Genomic DNA, 17640 nt, shown 5'->3' with positions numbered 1-17640 from the left:
CCTGAGTGTGTGTACTGACTGCGTCTCCTCCTGAGTGTGTGTACTGACTGTGTCTCCTCCTGAGTGTGTGTACGGACTGTGGCTCCTCCTGAGTGTGTGTACTGACTGCGTCTCCTCCTGAGTGTGTGTACTGACTGCGTCTCCTCCTGAGTGTGTGTACTGACTGTGTCTCCTCCTGAGTGTGTGTACTGACTGTGGCTCCTCCTGAGTGTGTGTACTGACTGAGACTCCTCCTGAGTGTGTGTACTGACTGTGGCTCCTCCTGAGTGTGTGTACTGACTGTGTCTCCTCCTGAGTGTGTGTACTGACTGTGTCTCCTCCTGGGTGTGTGTACTGACTGTGTCTCCTCCTGAGTGTGTGTACTGACTGTGGCTCCTCCTGGGTGTGTGTACTGACTGTGGCTCCTCCTGGGTGTGTGTACTGACTGCGTCTCCTCCTGAGTGTGTGTACTGACTGAGTCTCCTCCTGAGTGTGTGTACTGACTGAGTCTCCTCTTGAGTGTGTGTACTGACTGCGTCCCCTCTTGAGTGTGTGTACTGACTGTGGCTCCTCCTGAGTGTGTGTGTACTGACTGCGTCCCCTATTGAGTGTGTGTACTGACTGTGTCTCCTCCTGAGTGTGAGTACTGACTGCGTCCCCTCTTGAGTGTGTGTACTGACTGTGTCTCCTCCTGACTGTGTGTACTGACTGCGTCCCCTCTTGAGTGTGTGTACTGACTGTGTCTCCTCCTGAGTGTGTGTACTGACTGTGGCTCCTCCTGAGTGTGTGTACTGACTGTGGCTCCTCCTGAGTGAGTGTACTGACTGCGTCTCCTCCTGAGTGTGTGTTCTGACTGCGTCTCCTCCTGAGTGTGTGTACTGACTGCGTCTCCTCCTGAGTGTGTGTACTGACTGTGGCTCCTCCTGAGTGTGTGTACTGACTGTGGCTCCTCCTGAGTGTGTGTACTGACTGTGGCTCCTCCTGAGTGTGTGTACTGACTGTGGCTCCTCCTGAGTGAGTTTACTGACTGGGTCTCCTCCTGAGTGTGTGTACTGACTGCGTCTCCTCCTGAGTGTGTGTACTGACTGCGTCTCCTCCTGAGTGTGTGCACTGACTGCGTCTCCTCCTGAGTGTGTGTACTGACTGCGTCTCCTCCTGAGTGTGTGTACTGACTGCGTCTCCTCCTGAGTGTGTGTACTGACTGCGTCTCCTCCTGAGTGTGTGTACTGACTGAGTCTCCTCCTGGGTATGTGTACTGACTGTGGCTCCTCCTGGGTATGTGTACTGACTGTGGCTCCTCCTGAGTGTGTGTACTGACTGAGTCTCCTCCTGGATATGTGTACTGACTGTGGCTCCTCCTGGGTGTGTGTACTGACTGCGTCCCCTCCTGAGTGTGTGTACTGACTCCGTCTCCTCCTGAGTGTGTGTACTGATTGCGTCTCCTCCTGAGTGTGAGTACTGACTGTGGCTCCTCCTGGGTGTGTGTACTGACTGCGTCTCCTCCTGAGTGTGTGTACTGACTGTGGCTCCTCCTGGGTGTGTGTACTGACTGTGGCTCCTCCTGAGTGTGTGTACAGACTGCGTCCCCTCCTGAGTGTGTGTACAGACTGCGGCTCCTCCTGAGTGTGTGTACAGACTGCGGCTCCTCCTGAGTGTGTGTACAGACTGCGGCTCCTCCTGAGTGTGTGTACAGACTGCGGCTCCTCCTGAGTGTGTGTACTGACTGCGGCTCCTCCTGAGTGTGTGTACAGACTGCGGCTCCTCCTGAGTGTGTGTACTGACTGCGGCTCCTCCTGAGTGTGTGTACAGACTGCGGCTCCTCCTGAGTGTGTGTACAGACTGCGGCTCCTCCTGAGTGTGTGTACAGACTGCGGCTCCTCCTGAGTGTGTGTACAGACTGCGGCTCCTCCTGAGTGTGTGTACTGACTGCGGCTCCTCCTGAGTGTGTGCACAGACTGCGGCTCCTCCTGAGTGTGTGTGCAAACTGCAGCTCTTCATGAGTGTGTGTACAGACTGCGGCTCCTCCTGAGTGTGTGTACTGACTGTGGCTCCTCCTGAGTGTGTGTACAGACTGCGGCTCCTCCTGAGTGTGTGTACTGACTGTGGCTCCTCCTGAGTGTGTGTACAGACTGCGTCCCCTCCTGAGTGTGTGTACAGACTGCGGCTCCTCCTGAGTGTGTGTACAGACTGCGTCCCCTCCTGAGTGTGTTTACTGACTGTGGCTCCTCCTGAGTGTGTGCACAGACTGCGGCTCCTCCTGAGTGTGTGTACTGACTGAGGCTCCTCCTGAGTGTGAGTACTGACTGCGGCTCCTCCTGAGTGTGTGTACAGACTGCGGCTCCTCCTGAGTGTGTGTACAGACTGCGGCTCCTCCTGAGTGTGTGTACAGACCGCCGCTCCTCCTGAGTGTGTGTACTGACTGAGTCTCCTCCTGAGTGCGTGTACTGACTGCGTCTCCTCCTGAGTGTGTGTACTGACTGTGTCTCCTCCTGAGTGTGTGTACTGACTGTGGCTCCTCCTGAGTGTGTGTACTGACTGTGTCTCCTCCTGAGTGTGTGTACTGACTGCGTCTCCTCCTGAGTGTGTGTACTGACTGTGTCTCCTCCTGAGTGTGTGTACTGACTGTGGCTCCTCCTGAGTGTGTGTACTGACTGAGTCTCCTCCTGAGTGTGTGTACTGACTGTGGCTCCTCCTGAGTGTGTGTACTGACTGTGGCTTCCCCTGAGTGTGTGTACTGACTGTGTCTCCTCCTGAGTGTGTGTACTGACTGTGTCTCCTCCTGGGTGTGTGTACTGACTGTGTCTCCTCCTGAGTGTGTGTACTGACTGTGGCTCCTCCTGGGTGTGTGTACTGACTGTGGCTCCTCCTGGGTGTGTGTACTGACTGCGTCTCCTCCTGAGTGTGTGTACTGACTGAGTCTCCTCCTGAGTGTGTGTACTGACTGAGTCTCCTCTTGAGTGTGTGTACTGACTGCGTCCCCTCTTGATTGTGTGTACTGACTGTGGCTCCTCCTGAGTGTGTGTGTACTGACTGCGTCCCCTATTGAGTGTGTGTACTGACTGTGTCTCCTTCTGAGTGTGAGTACTGACTGCGTCCCCTCTTGAGTGTGTGTACTGACTGTGTCTCCTCCTGAGTGTGTGTACTGACTGCGTCCCCTCTTGAGTGTGTGTACAAACTGTGTCTCCTCCTGAGTGTGTGTACTGACTGTGGCTCCTCCTGAGTGTGTGTACTGACTGTGGCTCCTCCTGAGTGAGTGTACTGACTGCGTCTCCTCCTGAGTGTGTGTTCTGACTGCGTCTCCTCCTGAGTTTGTGTACTGACTGCGTCTCCTCCTGAGTGTGTGTACTGACTGTGGCTCCTCCTGAGTGTGTGTACTGACTGGGGCTCCTCCTGAGTGTGTGTACTGACTGTGGCTCCTCCTGAGTGTGTGTACTGACTGTGGCTCCTCCTGAGTGAGTTTACTGACTGGGTCTCCTCCTGAGTGTGTGTACTGACTGCGTCTCCTCCTGAGTGTGTGTACTGACTGCGTCTCCTCCTGAGTGTGTGTACTGACTGCGTCTCCTCCTGAGTGTGTGTACTGACTGCGTCTCCTCCTGAGTGTGTGTACTGACTGAGTCTCCTCCTGGGTATGTGTACTGACTGTGGCTCCTCCTGGGTATGTGTACTGACTGTGGCTCCTCCTGAGTGTGTGTACTGACTGAGTCTCCTCCTGGATATGTGTACTGACTGTGGCTCCTCCTGGGTGTGTGTACTGACTGCGTCCCCTCCTGAGTGTGTGTACTGACTCCGTCTCCTCCTGAGTGTGTGTACTGATTGCGTCTCCTCCTGAGTGTGTGTACTGACTGTGGCTCCTCCTGGGTGTGTGTACTGACTGCGTCTCCTCCTGAGTGTGTGTACTGACTGTGGCTCCTCCTGGGTGTGTGTACTGACTGTGGCTCCTCCTGAGTGTGTGTACAGACTGCGTCCCCTCCTGAGTGTGTGTACAGACTGCGGCTCCTCCTGAGTGTGTGTAAAGACTGCGGCTCCTCCTGAGTGTGTGTACAGACTGCGGCTCCTCCTGAGTGTGTGTACAGACTGCGGCTCCTCCTGAGTGTGTGTACAGACTGCGGCTCCTCCTGAGTGTGTGTACAGACTGCGGCTCCTCCTGAGTGTGTGTACTGACTGCGGCTCCTCCTGAGTGTGTGCACAGACTGCGGCTCCTCCTGAGTGTGTGTACAGACTGCGGCTCCTCATGAGTGTGTGTACAGACTGCGGCTCCTCCTGGGTGTGTGTACTGACTGCGGCTCCTCCTGGGCGTGTGTACTGGCTGCGGCTCCTCCTGGGCGTGTGTACTGGCTGCGGCTCCTCCTGAGTGTGTGTACAGACTGCCGCTCCTCCTGAATGTGTGTACTGACTGTGGCTCCTCCTGAGTGTGTGTACTGACTGTGGCTCCTCCTGAGTGTGTGTACAGACTGCGGCTCCTCCTGAGTGTGTGTACAGACTGCGTCCCCTCCTGAGTGTGTGTACTGACTGTGGCTCCTCCTGAGTGTGTGCACAGATTGCGGCTCCTCCTGAGTGTGTGTACTGACTGTGGCTCCTCCTGAGTGTGTGTACAGACTGCGGCTCCTCATGAGTGTGTGTACAGACTGCGGCTCCTCCTGAGTGTGTGTACTGACTGTGTCTCCTCCTGGGTGTGTGTACTGACTGTGTCTCCTCCTGAGTGTGTGTACTGACTGTGGCTCCTCCTGGGTGTGTGTACTGACTGTGGCTCCGCCTGGGTGTGTGTACTGACTGCGTCTCCTCCTGAGTGTGTGTACTGACTGAGTCTCCTCCTGAGTGTGTGTACTGACTGAGTCTCCTCTTGAGTGTGTGTACTGACTGCGTCCCCTCTTGAGTGTGTGTACTGACTGTGGCTCCTCCTGAGTGTGTGTGTACTGACTGCGTCCCCTATTGAGTGTGTGTACTGACTGTGTCTCCTTCTGAGTGTGAGTACTGACTGCGTCCCCTCTTGAGTGTGTGTACTGACTGTGTCTCCTCCTGAGTGTGTGTACTGACTGCGTCCCCTCTTGAGTGTGTGTACAAACTGTGTCTCCTCCTGAGTGTGTGTACTGACTGTGGCTCCTCCTGAGTGTGTGTACTGACTGTGGCTCCTCCTGAGTGATTGTACTGACTGCGTCTCCTCCTGAGTGTGTGTTCTGACTGCGTTTCCTCCTGAGTGTGTGTACTGACTGCGTCTCCTCCTGAGTGTGTGTACTGACTGTGGCTCCTCCTGAGTGTGTGTACTGACTGTGGCTCCTCCTGAGTGAGTTTACTGACTGGGTCTCCTCCTGAGTGTGTGTACTGACTGCGTCTCCTCCTGAGTGTGTGTACTGACTGCGTCTCCTCCTGAGTGTGTGTACTGACTGAGTCTCCTCCTGGGTATGTGTACTGACTGTGGCTCCTCCTGAGTGTGTGTACTGACTGAGTCTCCTCCTGGATATGTGTACTGACTGTGGCTCCTCCTGGGTGTGTGTACTGACTGCGTCCCCTCCTGAGTGTGTGTACTGACTCCGTCTCCTCCTGAGTGTGTGTACTGATTGCGTCTCCTCCTGAGTGTGTGTACTGACTGTGGCTCCTCCTGGGTGTGTGTACTGACTGTGTCTCCTCCTGAGTGTGTGTACTGACTGTGGCTCCTCCTGAGTGTGTGTACTGACTGTGGCTCCTCCTGAGTGTGTGTACTGACTGCGTCTCCTCCTGAGTGTGTGTACAGACTGCGTCCCCTCCTGAGTGTGTGTAAAGACTGCGGCTCCTCCTGAGTGTGTGTACAGACTGCGGCTCCTCCTGAGTGTGTGTACAGACTGCGGCTCCTCCTGAGTGTGTGTACTGACTGCGGCTCCTCCTGAGTGTGTGTACAGACTGCGGCTCCTCCTGAGTGTGTGTACTGACTGCGGCTCCTCCTGAGTGTGTGTACAGACTGCGGCTCCTCCTGAGTGTGTGTACAGACTGCGGCTCCTCCTGAGTGTGTGTACAGACTGCGGCTCCTCCTGAGTGTGTGTACAGACTGCGGCTCCTCCTGAGTGTGTGTACTGACTGCGGCTCCTCCTGAGTGTGTGCACAGACTGCGGCTCCTCCTGAGTGTGTGTGCAAACTGCAGCTCCTCATGAGTGTGTGTACAGACTGCGGCTCCTCCTGAGTGTGTGTACTGACTGTGGCTCCTCCTGAGTGTGTGTACAGACTGCGGCTCCTCCTGAGTGTGTGTAATGACTGTGGCTCCTCCTGAGTGTGTGTACAGACTGCGTCCCCTCCTGAGTGTGTGTACAGACTGCGGCTCCTCCTGAGTGTGTGTACAGACTGCGTCCCCTCCTGAGTGTGTTTACTGACTGTGGCTCCTCCTGAGTGTGTGCACAGACTGTGGCTCCTCCTGAGTGTGTGTACTGACTGTGGCTCCTCCTGAGTGTGAGTACTGACTGCGGCTCCTCCTGAGTGTGTGTACAGACTGCGGCTCCTCCTGAGTGTGTGTACAGACTGCGGCTCCTCCTGAGTGTGTGTACAGACTGCCGCTCCTCCTGAATGTGTGTACTGACTGTGGCTCCTCCTGAGTGTGTGTACTGACTGTGGCTCCTCCTGAGTGTGTGTACAGACTGCGGCTCCTCCTGAGTGTGTGTACAGACTGCGTCCCCTCCTGAGTGTGTGTACTGACTGTGGCTCCTCCTGAGTGTGTGCACAGACTGCGGCTCCTCCTGAGTGTGTGTACTGACTGTGGCTCCTCCTGAGTGTGTGTACAGACTGCGGCTCCTCCTGAGTGTGTGTACAGACTGCGTCCCCTCCTGAGTGTGTGTACAGACTGCGGCTCCTCCTGAGTGTGTGTACAGACTGCGGCTCCTCCTGAGTGTGTGTACTGACTGCGGCTCCTCCTGAGTGTGTGCACAGACTGCGGCTCCTCCTGAGTGTGTGTACAGACTGCGGCTCCTCATGAGTGTGTGTACAGACTGCGGCTCCTCCTGGGTGTGTGTACTGACTGCGGCTCCTCCTGGGCGTGTGTACTGGCTGCGGCTCCTCCTGGGCGTGTGTACTGGCTGCGGCTCCTTCTGGGTGTGTGTACTGGCTGCGGCTCCTCCTGGGTGTGTGTACTGGCTGCGGCTCCTCCTGGGTGTGTGTACTGGCTGCGGCTCCTCCTGGGTGTGTGTACTGGCTGCGGCTCCTCCTGGGTGTGTGTACTGGCTGCGGCTCCTCCTGGGTGTGTGTACTGGCTGCGGCTCCTCCTGGGTGTGTGTACTGGCTGCGGCTTCTCCTGGGTGTGTGTACTGGCTGCGGCTCCTCCTGGGTGTGTGTACTGGCTGCGGCTCCTCCTGGGCGTGTGTACTGGCTGCGGCTCCTCCTGGGCGTGTGTACTGGCTGCGGCTCCTCCTGGGTGTGTGTTCTGGCTGCGGCTCCTCCTGGGTGAGTCTAATGCCAGTAAAACACCACTAAATAACTCTTACCATTCAGACAAGCTTAAGTATTTACCCAGAAGAAACATATGTGGTCGGGATTGTTCCTTAGCAGAATCCCAGAATCACATGCATATGCAGACGACTGTACACTGACATTCACTTATCCAAGAGAAGAAATGCCTGCTGCTCTAAGCTACATCAATCACCAGCTGAGAGCTGTATCAGCTTGGGGAAATAGATGGCAAGTAACATTTGCACCTGAGAAAACGCAAATGATGATCGTCTCTAGGCACCATGATGGTAATGCTGGGGCAGTAGTAAGGATGAATGGGAGGATGTTGGCACCTGAAGAAAAGTTGATATCCTTGGGGTGAAATTTGACTCCAAACTAACCATGAAGAGCCATGTTGTAAATCTTGCAAACAAGGCAGCCAGGAAGCTTACAGCACTTCGCCGTATCTCGCATCTGCTTGACAGTAGGGGTTGCAAGATCCTGTACGAGGCACAAGTACGCTCACACCTTGAGTATGCTCCACTTTCTTGGTTTGCCTGCCCCCCCTCTCATCTGCGACTGCTTGACAGAGTAGAGAACAGAGCAAGACGTCTCATCTCTCGCCTGGACCCATCCTGGATAGATCTGTCATTTCAGCAGAGCCTTCAACATAGGAGGGATGTGGGTGGCCTTACTGTTATGTACAAGGCCAATATTGTCAAAATACCACACTTGGATCCACTTCGAGGACAGCGTGAAACAAGCTTTTATGCCACAAGACGGGCAGAAAGCAGCAACTTCACTCTGGCTGTACCCTTCTCCAGAACATCACTCCATCTGAGATCATACATACCCAGGATGACTCGAGTATGGAACACATTCGTACAGCATAATGACGTCAACGAGATAAAGTCAGTTGATCAAATGAAAATGCTGGCCCACAGATGGCTCCAACTTCATCCTGTTCCCTACTTGTATGTCTCATAACAATAAAAATGCTTTCAAATGAGCTGATGTAGGTAACAGCTCTTAGCTTGTCAATAAAGTTAGGAATCCTTAACCTGTAAATAGCTGTCAATAAAGCTAGGGATCCTTAACCTTGTCAAACCCTGTGTAAAAAAAAAAAAAAAAAAAAAAAAGAGAGAGAGAGAGAGAGAGAGAGAGAGAGAGAGAGAGAGAGAGAGAGTGAGATTGAAAGTAAAATCCTCAGTCTCAAAAACCAAAAAGAATGGAGTATCTCTGTTATAATATATTTATTATTACTATCTTGTTTTCTTTTTTAATATATATATATATATATATATATATATATATTATATATATTATATATATTAATATATATATATATATATATATATATATAATATATATATATATATATATATATTAATATATATATATATATATATATATATAGGTAGTAGGTTTGTAGACAGCAACCACCCCGGGAAGTACTACCGTCCTGCCAGTGGAGAAAAACAGAGAGGTTAAGAGACTTGTGAAGCAATGTAAAAAGAGAGCAAATGAGAGTGGGTGAGATGTTATCAACAAATTTTGTTGAAAATAAGAAAAAGTTTTGGAGTGAGATTAACAAGTTAAGAAAGCCTAGAGAACAAATGGATTTGTCAGTTAAAAATAGGAGAGGAGAGTTATTAAATGGAGAGTTAGAGGTATTGGGAAGATGGAGGGAATATTTTGAGGAATTGTTAAATGTTGATGAAGATAGGGAAGCTGTGATTTCGTGTATAGGGCAAGGAGGAATAACATCTTGTAGGAGTGAGGAAGAGCCAGTTGTGAGTGTGGGGGAAGTTCGTGAGGCAGTAGGTAAAATGAAAGGGGGTAAGGCAGCCGGGATTGATGGGATAAAGATAGAAATGTTAAAAGCAGGTGGGGATATAGTTTTGGAGTGGTTGGTGCAATTGTTTAATAAATGTATGGAAGAGGGTAAGGTACCTAGGGATTGGCAGAGAGCATGCATAGTTCCTTTGTATAAAGGCAAAGGGGATAAAAGAGAGTGCAAAAATTATAGGGGGATAAGTCTGTTGAGTGTACCTGGTAAAGTGTATGGTAGAGTTATAATTGAAAGAATTAAGAGTAAGACAGAATAGGATAGCAGATGAACAAGGAGGCTTTAGGAAAGGTAGGGGGTGTGTGGACCAGCATTATTGGATAGGGGGGCAATGTGGCAGATGTTGCAAGTTGTGGTATTGCCTGTATATAACAAAAAGATTAGGTGATGAAAGATTGAATATCAGATTGGAGGAGAGAGTATGGAGGAGGTGGCATCTGAGTTCTTTAAGTTTGGAAGTTAGGAGGAGGTGCATATAAGACCATGTGGACCATCTGGACCATCTGGACCATCTGAAGGAGGGGTGTTAATGTTGCAGTTTAAAAACTGTAGTGTAAAGCACCCTTCTGGCAAGACAGTGATGGAGTGAATGATGGTGAAAGTTTTTCTTTTTCGGGCCACCCTGCCTTGGTGGGACTCGGCCGGTGTGATAAAAAAAAAAAAAAAAAAAAAAAAAAAATATATATAAATATATATATATATAAACATATATATATATATATATATATATATATATATATATATATATAAACAATACTACAGCATTTTTATTGTGGATTGCCTGTATATGGCATCTGAGTTCTTTAACATATAAGACCATGTGGACCATCTGGACCATCTGGACCATCTGGACCATCTGGACCATCTGGACCATCTGGACCATCTGGACCATCTGGACCATCTGGACCATCTGGACCATCTGGACCATCTGGACCATCTGGACCATGCCTTGATGGTCCACAGTAATTAAAATAAATGTTAAATATTTGAGTCTTGTAAAATAAATGGGCACTTCGTGCATTAAAATATTAATCCATGTGCACTACCAGGCGTCTGCTGGTATCCACGTAAGAGATAATAATAATAATAATAATAATAATAATAATATTGTTATTATTATTATTATTATTATTATTATTATTATTATTATTATTATTATTATTATTATTATTATTATTATTATTATTATCAAGCAAAGGGGACAAAAGATAATGAAAAAATTATAGGGGGATAAGTCTGTTGAGTATACCTGGTAAAGTGTATGGTAGAGTTATTATTGAAAGAATTAAGAGTAAGATAAGATAAGATAAGATTTCGTTCGGATTTTTAACCCCGGAGGGTTAGCCACCCAGGATAACCCAAGAAAGTCAGTGCGTCATCGAGGACTATCTAACTTATTTCCATTGGGGTCCTTAATCTTGTCCCCCAGGATGCGACCCACACCAGTCGACTAACACCCAGGTACCTATTTGCTGCTAGGTGAACAGGACAATAGATGTAAGGAAACACGTGTCGAAATGTTTCCACCCGCCGGGAATCGAACCCGGGGCCCTCCGTGTGTGAAGCGGGAGCTTTAGCCACCAGGCCACCGGGCCTCTAAGACGGAGAATAGGATAGTAGATGAACAAGGAGGCTTTAGGAAAGGTAGGGGGTGTGTGGACCAGGTGTTTACAGTGAAACATATAAGTGAACAGTATTTAGATAAGGCTAAAGAGGTCTTTGTGGCATTTATGGATTTGGAAAAGGCGTATGACAGGGTGGATAGGGGGGCAATGTAGCAGATGTTGCAGGTGTATGGTGTAGGAGGTAGGTTGCTGAAAGCAGTGAAGAGTTTTTACGAGGATAGTGAGGCTCAAGTTAGAGTATGTAGGAAAGAGATTATTTCCCAGTAAAAGTAGGCCTTAGACAAGGATGGTTTTTCAATATATTCATAGATGGGGTTGTAAGAGAAGTGAATGCTCGGGTGTTGTCATGAGGTGTGGGGTTAAAAGATAAAGAATCTAACACAAGTTGGGAGTTATCACAGTTGCTCTTTGCTGATGACACTGTGCTTATGGGAGATTCTGAAGAGAAGTTGCAGAGGTTGGTGGATGAGTTTGGTAGTGTATGTAAAAGAAGAAAATTAAAAGTGAATAGTGGAAAGAGTAAGGTGATGAGGATAACAAAAAGATTGGATATCAGATTGGAGGGAGAGAGTATGGAGGAGGTGAATGTATTCAGATATTTAGGAGTGGACGTGTCAGCTGATGGGTCTATGAAAGATGAGGTGAATCATAGAATTGATGAGGGGAAAAGGGTGAGTGGTGCACTTAGGAGTCTGTGGAGACAAAGAACTTTGTCCTTGGAGGCAAAGAGGGGAATGTATGAGAGTATAGTTTTACCAACGCTCTTATATGGGTGTGAAGCGTGGGTGATGAATGTTGCAGCGAGGAGAAGGCTGGAGGCAGTGGAGATGTCATGTCTGAGAGCAATGTGTGGTGTGAATATAATGCAGAGAATTCGTAGTTTGGAAGTTAGGAGGAGGTGCGGGATTACCAAAACTGTTGTCCAGAGGGCTGAGGAAGGGTTGTTGAGGTGGTTCGGACATGTAGAGAGAATGGAACAAAATAGAATGACTTCGAGAGTGTATAAATCTGTAGTGGAGGGAAGGAGAGGTAGGGGTCGGCCTAGGAAAAGTTGGAGGGAGGAAAGGGCCTAGGAAAGGTTGTGTGCGAGGGGCTTCGGCTTCCATCAAGCATGTGTGAGCGTATTAAATAGGAGTGACTGGAGACAAATGGCGTTTAGGACTTGACGTGCTGTAGGAATGTGTACAAGGGAACATGAAATAATTCAGGGAAACCGGCAGGCCGGACTTGAGTCCTGGAGATGAGAAGTACCGTGTCTGCACTCTGAAGGAGGGGTGTTAATGTTGCAGTTTTATAACTGTAGTGTAAAGCACACCTCTTTCAAGACAGTGATGAAGTGAATGATGGTGAAAGTTTTTCTTTTTCGGGCCACCCTACCTTGGTGGGAAGCAGCCGATGTGTTAATTTAAAAAAAAAATATTATAATTATTCATTGAACCAAAACATACAGAGAATTATTCATTATTTCTTAATTACCACGTCAGAAACAATGTTAACACCATCCACCACCACCACCAACAACAACGACAACAACAACAGCAACAACAACAACAGCAACAACAACAACAACTGTTGTATCACTCTCACAATAAAACTCACGTGGCTTTGACTTGCTCAGTTTTTCAGGGATGAAAATAACAATTTCAATCATTCTCTTTCTCTTTCTAATTTTTTTTTCGTTTTTGGTCGGTTTCTATATATGATAAAATGTAACAGATATTTTTACTTTTATTTTATTAAATAAAACTTAAATTTTTGTTGATTTGTGAATTTATTTACATATAAATCATGGATTATTTATTTTTGTAGTTTCTCTAAAATTCAAATTTGAATTTTTATTTTCTATAGTTTTTAAATATCTGATTTAATTTCATTATGATTATATTTAGATATACAGGTGACATGCAGTCTTAATGATTCTCATGTAGTAGATAGGGTTTAAACCCAACTAACAAGAATTGTGAAAAGGATAGATATTTTTCTTCGTTTTTCTTTTGTTATAACTGGAATACTTTTCAGTGTATAAAATCTGGGAAATAGTTGAGATGTTACGAGAATAGGCAAAGTACCTTGAGAATAGGGGACGACATGCTAAACTGAGGGATAAGTGAAAGTGACGCACCGTGAGAATAGTCTTGGGCAGGTGTCTGTCATCCTCCTCTGTGATCTGAGTCTCGTGTAGATGTCTCAGGAAATAAGGGATGTGATCGTTGACATCCACTACATCAACCAGGACTTTTGCTTCACTACTACCACGGGAGGTGACTTCACTGCTGCCACGGGAGGTGATGTCACTGCTGCCACGGCCACTGCCCTCACTGCCTCCGTCGACGCCAGTGACTTCCACTAGTAGTTCGTGCTAGCGGGAGAAGAGGATGGGGGAAGTGATCAAGAGAGAACGTTCGACAGGTTACGTTCATTCCTTCCTCTAGCACTAATCTAACCACTAAATGCACACACACACACACACACACAAACACACACACACACACACACACACACACACACACACACACACACACACACACATACAGACACACACACACACGCACATATACAGGATTTCACACCTTCCTGTGAAGTGACCCTCTAACCCTTCCTTTCCCTCCCCCCCGTCTCTCTCCCTCTCCTCTCCTCCTCTCTCTTCCTCTCTCTCTCTCTCTCTCTCTCTCTCTCTCTCTCTCTCTCTCTCGTCTCTCTCTCTCTCTCTCTCTCACTCTCTCTCTCTCTCTCTCTCTCTCTCTCCCTTTCTCTCATCCTCTCTCTTCCTCTCTCTCTTCCTCTCACTCTTTCTCTCTCTCTTCCTCTCTCTCTCTCTCTCTCCCTCTCCCTTCCTCTCTTCCTCTCTTACTCTCTCTCTCTCTTCCTCTCTCTTCCTCTTCTTTTCTCTCTCTCTCTCTCTTCCCTTGTCACTCCCCCCTCTCTCTTACCTTTTCCCTCTCTCTCACTTTCTCCCCTCTTTTCCCTTCTTTTCCCCTCTCTCCTTCTACCCTCCCCTTCTATTTCTCCCTCTCTCTCACTCTCTCCCCCTTTTTCTTTTTCTCTTTCTCTCTCTCTTTCACTAAAAAAAAAAATGGTTGGGACTCGCAGGAATCAGGGATCAGATGACAATGGTACTGGTAGGGAGGAATGGATGGAGGAACAGTGGAAAAGGATAGAGCAAGAATGGGAGAGAAAATTAGGAGAGCTTTCTGAAAAAATGGAGAAAGAGCTCTCTGTGAAATGGGAAAAGAGGTTGGAGAAGGAGACGAAGAGTTGGGAGGCACAAGTCAAAACTGCAGTAGCCAGGGTAAAGGTCCTAGAATTTGAGGTAAACAGGCTGAAGCAAGTCTCAGGGGTAGTGACCAGAGAAGACACACCATACGAAGCTGAGAGGCTAAACAGGAAGGAAGGAGATATGAATTATGCTAAGGTTATATCAGCCTGCAAAGAAGGGCCAGGGAGTGGAAGGGAAGAGCAGATGGGTGCAGATGGAGAGGGTGATAGGTCGAATGCTGAGGCACAACCATGCTACCAAGAGCCACTGGAAAAATCAAGGGAGAAAATGACCACATACAGATAGGAACCAGAGTCACAGAGGGAGAGGCAATGGGAGGAGGAAAGGGCAAAATCAGTGTTTATCCATGGGCTTCGGGAGAGAGAGGAAAGGACACACACTGAAAGACGGCAGGAAGAAATAAAGGAGATTGAGAAAATCATCACGGAAATAAGGGGAGAAGACATGGACGAGATTGTAAATTTTCAGAGAATAGGGGGGTACCTGAAGGGGAGAAACCGACCAATCAAGCTGGTTCTCAGGACAGAAACAGTGCGGAACAGGATCCTCCAAGAGAAACCACGGTTGAAAAGCTCGGAAGAGTACAAGAAGGTGTTCTTAGACAGAGACAGAACACAAACAGAGAGGCAGCAGCTGAGGGAGAGGACAAAAATGCGAAAGGAGCTAGGAAAGGAGACAAGGATGGAACCAGCAGAGGTCAGTCAGAGCAGAACAGAGCAGCAAGGGCAAGCACACACACAACTATCCTCAGAACCCCACAACCTATCACACCATCCCAACACACAATACAATCCATACCCACAGCTTCCACCCAACCCCCAACCATAGAATCCCACAGTATGCTACCAGGTCTCCCACCCTCACAGGCCCCCCAAACCACAGTGTTGGAAAGGAAACTGAAGGTATGGTACACAAACGCTGATGGAATAACAAACAAGTGGGAGGAATGGCACGAAAGAGTCAAAGAGGCATCACCAGACATCATAGCGATCACAGAAACCAAGCTAACAGGTATGATAACAGATGCCATCTTTCCAAAGGGATACCAGATCCTGAGGAAAGACAGAAGGAACAGGGGGGGTGGAGGAGTGGCATTGCTGATCAAACACCGATGGAATTTCGATGAGCTGGAGAGAGGAGACAGCAGAGAAGAAAGTGATTGCACAGCGGGAACACTTCACTCTGGAGGTCCCAAGGTGATAATTGCAGTGATGTATAACCCACCACAGAACAGCAGGAGGCCAAGGCAAGAGTATGACGAGAGCAATAGAGCGATGGTTGACACACTGGCTGCAATGGCCAGAAGAGCTCATGCATGCAGGGCAAAGCTCCTGATCATGGGCGACTTTAACCACAACAAGATCGATTGGGAGAGCTTGGAGCCACATGGGGGCCAAGACACATGGAGGGCTAAGATGATGGAGGTGGTACTGGAAAACTTCATGTACCAACACGTAAGGGACACTACAAGAGAGAGAGGAGAGGATGAACCAGCAAGACTGGACCTAGTATTCACCTTGAGTAGTGCAGATATTGAGGACATCACATATGAAAGACCCCTTGGAGCCAGCGATCATGTGGTTTTGAGCTTCGAATACACAGTAGAGCTACAAGTGGAGGGGGAAGCAGGAAGGCAAGGACAAATGAAACCAAACTACAGGAAAGGGGACTACACAGGAATGAGGAACTTCCTGAATGAGGTTCAGTGGGACAGAGAACTGGCAGGGAAGCCAGTTAATGAGATGATGGAATATATAGCAACAATGTGCAAGGAGGCTGAGGAGAAGTTTGTACCCAAGGGTAACAGGAATAATGAAAAAGCCAGGATGAGCCCATGGTTCACCCAAAGATGCAAGGAGGCAAAAACCAAGTGTGCTACGGAATGGAAGAAATATAGAAGGTAAAGGACCCAGGAGAATAAGGAGAGCAGTCGTAGAGCCAGAAACGAATATGCACAGATAAGAAGGGAGGCCCAACGTCAATATGAAAACGACATATCAGCAAAAGCCAAATCTGACCCGAAGCTGTTATACAGCCACATCAGGAAGAAAACAACCGTCAAGGACCAGGTAATCAGGCTAAGGAAGGAAGGAGGAGAGACAACAAGAAATGACCGTGAAGTATGTGAGGAACTCAACAAGAGATTCAAAGAAGTGTTCACAGAGGAGACAGAAGGGGTTCCAGAAAGACGGAGAGGTGGGGTACACCACCATGTGCTGGACACAGTACACACAACCGAGGAAGAAGTGAAGAGGCTTCTGAGTGAGCTAGATACCTCAAAGGCAATGGGGCCAGATAACATCTCTCCATGGGTTCTGAGAGAGGGAGCAGAGGCGCTATGTGTACCCCTAACAACAATATTCAATACATCTATCGAAACAGGGAGATTGCCTGAGGCATGGAAGACAGCAAATGTGGTCCCAGTCTTTAAAAAAGGACACAGACATGAAGCACTAAACTACAGACCAGTGTCACTGACATGTATAGTATGCAAAATCATGGAAAAGACTGTCAGGAGAAGAGTGGTGGAACACCTAGAAAGGAATGATCTCATCAACACCAGCCAACATGGTTTCAGAGATGGGAAATCCTGTGTCACAAACCTACTGGAGTTCTATGACATGGTGACAGCAGTAAGACAAGAGAGAGAAGGGTGGGTGGATTGCATTTTCTTGGACTGCAAGAAGGCGTTTGACACAGTACCACACAAGAGATTAGTGCAAAAACTGGAAGACCAAGCAGGGATAACAGGGAAGGCACTGCAATGGATCAGGGAATAATTGTCAGGAAGACAGCAGCGAGTAATGGTACGTGGCGAGGTGTCAGAGTGGGCACCTGTGACCAGCGGTGTCCCACAGGGGTCAGTCCTAGGACCAGTGCTGTTTCTGGTATTTGTGAACGACATGTTTGCAGATGACGTGAAGTTGATGAGAAGAATTCATTCGATCGAAGACCAGGCAGAAATACAAAGGGATCTGGACAGGCTGCAGACCTGGTCCAGCAACTGGCTCCTGGAGTTCAATCCCACCAAGTGCAAAGTCATGAGGATTGGGGAAGGGCAAAGAAGACCGCAGACGGAGTACAGTCTAGGGGGGCCAGAGACTACAAACATCACTCAAGGAAAAAGATCTTGGGGTGAGTATAACACCAGGCACATCTCCTGAAGCGCACATCAACCAAATAACTGCTGCAGCATATGGGCGCCTAGCAAATCTCAGAACAGCATTCCGACATCTTAATAAGGAATCGTTCAGGACCCTGTACACCGTGTACGTTAGGCCCATATTGGGGTATGCGGCACCAGTTTGGAACCCACACCTAGCCAAGCACGTAAAGAAACTAGAGAAAGTGCAGAGGTTTGCAACAAGACTAGTCCCAGAGTTAAGAGGTATGTCCTATGAGGAGAGGTTAAGGGGAATCAACCTGACGACACTGGAGGACAGGAGAGATAGGGGGGACATGATAACGACTTACAAAATACTGAGAGGAATTGACAAGGTGGACAAAGACAGGATGTTCCAGAGACT

The 17640-nt window shown here is 48.7% G+C and overlaps 1 protein-coding gene across 1 annotated transcript in view; it reads right to left on the bottom strand.

The window, feature by feature from the left end:
- The window catches only part of LOC128702011 (putative neural-cadherin 2), a 348502-nt gene that overhangs the window by 126691 nt on the left and 204171 nt on the right, over positions 1 to 17640 (bottom strand). The window contains exon 5 of the mRNA XM_070101448.1: positions 12959 to 13195. Within this exon, the coding sequence (XP_069957549.1) occupies positions 12959 to 13195 (237 nt within the window). The remainder of the gene's footprint in view (positions 1 to 12958; positions 13196 to 17640) is intronic.

The sequence above is a fragment of the Cherax quadricarinatus genome, chromosome 77 (genome assembly GCF_038502225.1).
Source record: "Cherax quadricarinatus isolate ZL_2023a chromosome 77, ASM3850222v1, whole genome shotgun sequence".
NCBI classification, from domain to species: domain Eukaryota; kingdom Metazoa; phylum Arthropoda; class Malacostraca; order Decapoda; family Parastacidae; genus Cherax; species Cherax quadricarinatus.
The sequence above is the reverse complement of the archived record's forward strand: the minus strand, read 5'-3'. Positions and strand labels throughout refer to the sequence as shown.